Source organism: Cryptomeria japonica, chromosome 11 (assembly GCF_030272615.1).
Source record: "Cryptomeria japonica chromosome 11, Sugi_1.0, whole genome shotgun sequence".
Classification (NCBI taxonomy): Eukaryota; Viridiplantae; Streptophyta; class Pinopsida; order Cupressales; family Cupressaceae; genus Cryptomeria; species Cryptomeria japonica.
The window spans coordinates 105,129,197-105,137,346 of record NC_081415.1 but is presented as its reverse complement, the minus strand read 5'-3'; the positions used below and the strand labels follow the sequence as shown (position 1 = coordinate 105,137,346).

The following is an 8,150-nucleotide window of genomic DNA, read 5'->3' as shown; positions in this document are numbered from 1 at the left end:
TGAGCATGGTAGGAGTATCCTAAATATCATCTATCAAACCAAATCACAACCTAACTCATCAACCACACATATTCCAACTCATCAACTACACAAGCTTACCATTTAATATAAAAAAGATTAAGATATTCCAACTCATCAACCACACAAGCTTACCATTTAATATAAAGAAGATTAAGGTGATCTACCATTTTCCAATAATGTGCAATTTCATGAAGCCTCAATTTTCCTCAATCTTCCTTGGACTTGCAAATTACTACCACTTGTTCATCCTTGTTCATCCTTGAATTCTCACACATTTACATGTCAAAGTTAATCTCCTTAGATTCTCAAACATTTACATGTCAAAGTCAATCTCCTTGGATTCTCACATATTTACATGTCAAAGTTAGAAGGCTCCTCCTTCCTAGAAGTGTGCCCTAGTGGAACTCAAGAATGCATTCATGTCATCTAGGTATTAACCACATCATGCAATGCACAACCCTTCAAGATTAAAATTGATGCATTAGATTATGCACGTGATGCATTATTCACCCAAAATGGATATCCAAACATTTATCACTTAACAAGCATTCAATGACATGGGTCGATGCTTCTCCACCTTTCAAAAAGAGTTGTACGGCATAATACAAGTTGACCGAACACTAACAACACTAAGGGAAACCATCATTCCCTTTAAGTATAAGTCGCATCAATTTTTGCGTACACAAATAAAGGTCGAGAACGCATGCCATATGAAATGGATGACATTCTCTGTGCATCAAACACGAGATGGGGAAAAAAACAAGGATGGATACTACCTTAGAACCTCTCTCATTCATTTGTTGAAATGTACTCTACTCCAACCCATATCACTTTCAAATCAAAGCGATAAGATTGTCAATCACTACTTGTTTGACTAGCTGCTCTAAAAGTTCAAGCACATTTGTCCCTTTCATGTCCACCTCTTCAATGACCTATCTGGGAGGTACATTGCCCCAAGGTAATTGGACACTTCGAACAAGAAAGACATTATCTTTGCTCAAACAATATTTCTTTTCAAATTGTATACACAACATAGAGAATATTTCGTGCTAGATTGGCAAACATTCAATCAAGAAGCCTATGCTTTGTGGGCACCTCTTTCTAGACATCTACGGTTTGGAAGTTTATCAACATAAAATTATTTGATCATTTTATTTACAAACCTTAACATATTTGAATTATATATTTGGTAGACTCAAGTCAACTGAACACAGCAGAAATTACTGTGGAATTCCGATGAGCCCAAAAACAACGTTTAATGTTGGCTTCCCGAGTTCTTTTTATCATCATTGTTCGTGGTGGGGTCATCTTCAGAGATATAGTGGCCAGTGATGTTCTTTGTTTTCATAAGAATATTTAATGATGTTCTTTGTATAAATCCAGAATTGGGGTTCTTCTCATAATGTATTGGTTAAGTGATGGTGTTATTGTTGCGACTCTTCCATCCATAAACTAATCATGAAATGATGAATGCCATTAACTGACATGGGTGGCATTCAGTTTTCGACTATAATAAAAGTGATTTCCCTCCTTTAAGGAAAATTGGTCCAAGAAAAAGTTCTCATATGGGTGTTCAGTATCCACCTTAGTCTATACCATACATGTAACTTAATTTGATACATTTGTATGGTGATACTGTTAGATTGATTTATTGCAAGTTAGTACAATGTAAGTGGCTATGTCATCTCATTGCCGACCCAGTTAGTGGGGTTACGAATAAACTCAATGTTTAACCAAAGACAATTCAGAGCTAACAATAATTCTTGTTGTCTTAGCAACGAATCCAATTGTTTCAAACTAAACCCTGTACTTAGGAAATTTACCTTAAGAAGACAATAAATTAGAAAACTTAAAAGAAATTCAATGCATAAGCTGAAATTTCGACATTGAATTAAATTTTGACTTATTTCACACGATGGTACTTCTTCATTTCAATGTGATATATCATAGATAACTCAAAATCAATGGACAGATGTCCATCATAATTACAGCATTAAACATTGCTAAGCACCCAAAGTGCTTTGAAGTTAAAATTAAAAACTAATAATTATAATTCAATATAGTAATTCAATATACTATATCACAGCACAGCTAGCCAATCGTTTGATTCTATAATCCTTCCACTGGAAAAAAAAAGCCATTTTCTGTTCATCTGGCTAAAAGTATGTCACAGTAAACACTGTTGCTATCTATGATATAATGTGAATGGACATGCTGCGGCTGCTTCCAACAATCACGCTTTGGCATCTCCAACAATGACACGGTTATTCAAAATTTTGTGGTGTTAAATTCAGATGATGTATTCTCTCCCGTTTCAGAATTGCTTGGCTGTGGTAGCTTCAAGCTTATTTTTTCTTTCTCAGTATGTGACTAGTATATAGTTTCCATTCTATAGGACAGAGCATACCATATTACTTCAAATTAGTAAATGATGAAAAACAGAAACAAAATTTCTGAGACAAATAATCTCAAAAGAAACCAAAAGGACCCGATTTTACAAAATCCTTAGCCTGCTCTCCATTTCCAGACTTCTTTATAAGGACCACTAATGTTTGATTCATTATAGCCCTCATTACAGCTTCTATAATTGTTAACATGTATTGCTTCATAAGCAGGGAGTCTTTTGAAGACAGCAATCTGAGAGGCAAATCCAGGTTCTATCTCACCAGAACCACCGACACCACTAAATTCAACACTATAGCCATGTTGTGAAGCTAAATTTAATGCCCAGTCACTAAACTGTTTTCTTGTCCATTCAAACTTATGATCATCATTCCGAAACCTGCAAGGAAGGTCACCTTTACCTTCAGCATCTAACATAGACTCTTCTCCTTCCCCATCATTTTTTACATCTGAAACATTTCTTTGGAGTATGGGATTGTATTCCACATTGGGTGTTGAGACCATTAATATGCGAGGACACAATGAACCAAGAGCACATTCTCCAAATTTGAATGCCTGATCTTCCTCCATATGCTCAATCACCTGCAGCCAAATAGTTAAACGTGTGATTTATCAACTGTAAAGAAACCTTCAAAGGGGCAAACAACCAAACTGAAGCAAAACTCAAGTACGTACCTCTATGCAAGTTGCCACATCAAAACCACAAATCCGCTGATCAGGCTCAGTAATCGAGCCATAGTATACTGATGCACTCTGGAAACTTGCAGTAGATGAGTTATGATTCATGCCCAGTTTTGAATTAAGGACCTAAGAAATAACAAAGAACCAAGTCATAATTGGCATAGTAACTTAAATGGATCTATCCAAAAAACAAAGAAATATCAGCCTTGATTTATTTTTTATTTGCTAGTAAGTTGTTTTATTTTACTTTATAGCTATTTAAGAATTATTTTATTTCATTTACATTATTTTTATTTGAAGAGCTATTTTATTTACTCAACTCATTTTATTTACTTAAAAGAGTTATTTTATAGTTTTAGTTGTTCTTATTTTAAAATTCCAAATAAATGTTGGCTGTGTTTTGGATTTCATGTACACGGTCACAAGATGACAGTACATGCCTTGCTGCCACTGCAGAACGCTAAGAGTCTAAGACCTTAGCTCAATCTCCTATAAATAATCAGGAGAACAGCACACAAAAAATTCTGATCACTATTCAGATAGAAGAAAATTGCCAAAACCATTTTTGCCAGTCTAGGCTTCTTTTACCTATAAAAGATAAAAGATAAGCATATGTATTAAAATGAGGCTAGAAAACTGACTACAATAATCAAGACCTCTGCACAATACAATAAAAATGTAAACTTGGTGGCAAGTCCATGGAGCACAGAAAACAAAACCAGCCAATTACATCAAAAGAGTTTACCCAAGCAAAAAACCAACAGGTGTAAGTTCAACAATTGGAAGTATAGCATAAAATAGCATTTCACAGTACGTCACACTGTAGCAAAAATGCCCTGTTGAAATGTTATTTGAGCAGATGCAAAAAGTAGAGCCTTTGTCAGCAAGTCCCCTAGGGAGAAGGCCAACCACCACATGTGGGAATGTTTGGAGCAGTTTCAGGGTTTTTCTTCTCCAAATTTGTGCCCTCTTTCCCAGTGGTTCCCTGGTGTGTCATTGTACGTCTCGGAAACAGTTAAAAAAAGATTAGTTTCATTCTCCCCTCATCTAAGGACCCGTTCTTGTGGCCTATGGATGGGCAGCCCGGCATTTGGCTCTCTGCTCTTGTGTCTTCTGGAGAATTGCTTCGGCTAATTGGCACTTCTGCTTTTCACTGGTCCAGATCTGTTACAATTGCCTCAATATGGCTTGGGAGTATTTTGTAGTTCTATTTAAGGTCGAATAGGACATCCATTATCTCTCATGGTCAAGTTGTAGGTGGAGAACGCAATAAATTTCTCGTTGCACAAAATTACAAATTGAAAATGCTTGGCAGAAAAGTGAAAAGTTCTTAAAATGAAAAAAAATCAGCAAAAAACTAAAGATCATAACTGATCTTAAAAAGTGACGTCTAGGTCACTGGAAATACACAACAAAAGGATATTACATTTACCTTAATCCTCACCAAAACTCCATTTCCACTCAATTCTCAGGGTTGCAAGTTTTCTTTTTGTTCTCTTCAAGGAGTGTTACATAGGTGCCAAGAAGTTCGAGGAGAATCTTCATTCAACGTAAGTTTTTTTTTTTAATTTCTTTCCGAGTTCCACTAGATTTTATTTTATTTTTATCATTAAAGGGATTAGGATCCACTCTTGTATTCATATATCAGAATCAAAAAGATTACATCAGAAGTCCTTTCATGCACAGAGTGGAAAGGATGTAGAGTTCTATTAGAAGCACTGAAACATAGTATAGTTAGATCATACATATAATGTTCCCTACAACAAACTAGACACGGTCATCACAAACTTAAACCATAGGGCTTGCTGTTACCAAATTCCCCAAACCTGGACCCAGATCATAATACTGATATCAGAACATAAAAATTTATACCAGAGATGCTTAAGAAACTAGAACATGTTATGTCCTCTATCCTTAGATCTAGGGTTTTCTGGTAACCTAATTAAATTTCTTTAATAACAGTATAACAATATAACTCCGTCAACAGACTGCTGTTAAAAGAAAGTAAACTTTCAAGTATACCTCCTAATTAAATGGTAAAGAGGAACGGTTTATAGACAGGTCTGGAGATATAAATGCACCAGAAACAAATAGAGGTCTGCAAATTAGACATTAACAGTCTTCACTGCTTACAAAATGCATACATAGTGTCCATACACTCCTCATTGACCTGCAGCCATCCTGGAGCTGTATTTCTGCCATCTGTGTGTATGCTGGGTGGATGTCAGAGTTTTAGAAAACCTTAATCAGACCTGCAGCAACTCTTATAGAGCACAGCCCTTCCCAGCTCTGAAACAGGAGTTTATTTAGGTGAGCAGCCCTAAAATTACCAATGCCACACTAGAATGGATTCAAACCCTAGTGCAGCCCAGAAAACCCTGATTGTAACTCCTGTTAAGGCACCTTGACTGGCTTCAGGACCCCTCCACTCAGAACTCAGGCTAACAATGGACTCCCAAAAGTGGCGCTCTAGAGCTCCTGCACCCTCCAACTCGTTCCAAACACTACCTGGTCTCTGTCCATGGGCTGCGCTCAGGTTAATATGTGACAGCAACCTCGGTATGGCACTCAACTCCCTGGAACAGACCTGCTTGGATCAAAATGGAAGAACTCAGATCTAAAATGCAGTTCCCTTATCACGCACAGGAATAAGATATAAAATTTAAGCAAGAATCCAAATCAGAGTTCCTGTCTTGACCTGTGTGGCCAGCTAGGATTTGCATCTCAGCTGACCCGTTTGAAATTAACTCAAAATTCCTGCTCAAAATCTCTGAGCTCCTCCAAATGCCCCGCCCAAACTTGCTTAAATACCTAATCCCAGATTTAGTTCCCAAGGCCCTGTTGGTGTCGGTTTTATCATCTACCAAACATTAGAATAGGATACCCGAAGGTATTCTATCCTCTTCTGAAAAATCACTACTGATTCCAAGGTCTATATGTGCGAACAAGTGACTTTAGTGAAATAGCTTCTCGGGTAGTGTATGCTGAAAATGTCAAGGGGGACTTACGTTAACAAGTGTCTTTTGAACTGCTGGACTTAGATAGATTTAGCATTTTTAGGCTCTTCTTTTTTTTTTAAGATTTTCGGGATCTAGACTTTCAAAAAGGAGAAAAGAGATAGGGTTTAGGAAGACTAATCTAATCCTACGAAATCTGGAGACGGTATCAACTGGGTGCTCTCGGGAAACCAAACTTTGCTTCGCCACACTAGGGACAACTACACAAAGCCGGTGCAATCTTCAATGGATTGTGCTTATGATCAAGATGTTGGGATGCACAGGGGATGAGCTCAAACTAACTTTGCACGGTGAAATGGAAATCATCCATTCACCAAAAGTATGAGCGGAGATACACCATCAATTGACACTTATCAAATCCTTCATTCAAATTAACAACAATGAAAGCAAATCTAAATTAACTTTAACTAAGTGTTGAGGAAATTGAAATTCAAATAATAGGGATTACAAAGCCTTGAGAGAAAGCGCACATGCAATATATTATCTGGAAATGACCTTACGCAACAATACATCGAAAACCTCACACTCTCCAAATGAGAGGAGGTAGCCTTATATAGTTTTTTCAAAAATCAATGAACAATCGAGATCAAACAGTGATCAAGGGCCCAAATTGAAAGCTACAAACCCTAATTAGGGTTTCCCAAAACTAACTACCCTCGACCAATGAGATGATTACAATTGAGACACTTGTCCTTCTTGCTAAATATGAACCATCAATGAAAATAAAAGGTTGTTGCATTGTCAAGTGTGCCCTTCTAGAAGCTTTTGGATAAGTTAGGTTCATTGAACCTGGACATGCTGACTTGGAACAATCTGATTGGTTGGAAGATGACGAGGCGCCACCTCAACGTGTGGGATGTCTTCCTTGAATTCACCATTTGATTTTGCTTGGGAGCTTGTCTTTTTTAATTTCTTCAGGAGATGAAATCCTTCAAGAAGTTGGAAGTTTATTTAACTTTTCCATATTTTCACCAAGTCTAAGAACTTTTCTTTCTTGATGCCTTGAGATTCTTTCAAGTGCCTCGAATTTGGAGAAGAAATCCTTTCGTGAAGTTTTTTTCTCATACTTAGCCAAATTTTGGCCCTCTCTATGCTTGGACGAACCTTGCTCATGGTCATGTCTTCAATTTTGAATTTGGCTTGAAACTCCATTTGTGCTTTCTATGACGATCCTGCCTTTAGCTGCCAATTTATGTTGTGCGAGAGGAGGGTAAAAGCTCTAGATAACCCCTTGCAAATATGAAATGATAGGATCAAGTTGTTCGGACATTCACTATGATCATGCCCTCCTTCTTGATATCCTGAAATTTGGAGAAGAATTTCTCCATGCCTTCATCATAATTGAGGAAATTGGAATTTTCTTTGTGAAACATTTCCCATACTTAGCCAAATTTTGGCTATCTTCACGCTCAGATGAACCTTGCTTGTGAACTTGTCTTCAATCTTCCATTTGGCTTGAAACTCCAACTACGATCTCTATGATGATCCCGCTTCTATTTCCTCCTGCGACCTGTAAAACAGAGGAAAATAAGTTAGAAATCTATCTTGGATTAAAGAAAAATCGAGGCTGCGAACGGCTAAGTGTTTGGAGATTTTATTTCATTTTCATACTTGGCCATGAGAATGGGATTTTCACATGTAAATTCTCCAACCTTTTATAACTTCAAAACTTTCATTCCATTTAGTCAACAAAAATGATTATTCTCACTAAAAACTTGAACAAGTCCACAAAAATCATCTCCAACGGACTTTGAAAACTCAGAGAATGTAATAAATTTGTACTTAACCAACTTCACCTTCAATGGGGAGAGAAGAAAAAGACAAGAAGACAAAAAGATCTTTAGAAAAACTCAGAAAATCCGAATGATCTGCCTCCTATTAGCTGGTTAGGAATCATTACAAGATAAGTAGATCAAATCAAAACATTAAACATGATAGCTCAATCATAAGAAAACTCATTGCAATGAACCTAATCACAATGCACATTCAATAGAGGTATGAAAATGAAGCATTCAAAAGAAAACATTA

The 8,150-nt window shown here is 36.8% G+C and overlaps 1 protein-coding gene across 4 annotated transcripts in view; it reads right to left on the bottom strand.

Annotated features, from left to right (window-relative positions):
• Window positions 1-1,907: 1,907 nt before the first annotated feature.
• LOC131041287 (small RNA 2'-O-methyltransferase) overlaps window positions 1,908-8,150 on the bottom strand; it is a 62,669-nt gene continuing 56,426 nt past the window's right edge. For all 4 annotated transcript variants that reach the window (XM_057974325.2, XM_057974324.2, XM_057974323.2 and 1 more), the window contains 2 exons: window positions 3,100-3,231; window positions 1,908-3,006 (listed from right to left, as the gene is read on the bottom strand). In XM_057974325.2, the coding sequence (XP_057830308.2) occupies window positions 2,527-3,006; window positions 3,100-3,231 (612 nt within the window). In that variant the 3' untranslated portion in view covers window positions 1,908-2,526. The remainder of the gene's footprint in view (window positions 3,007-3,099; window positions 3,232-8,150) is intronic.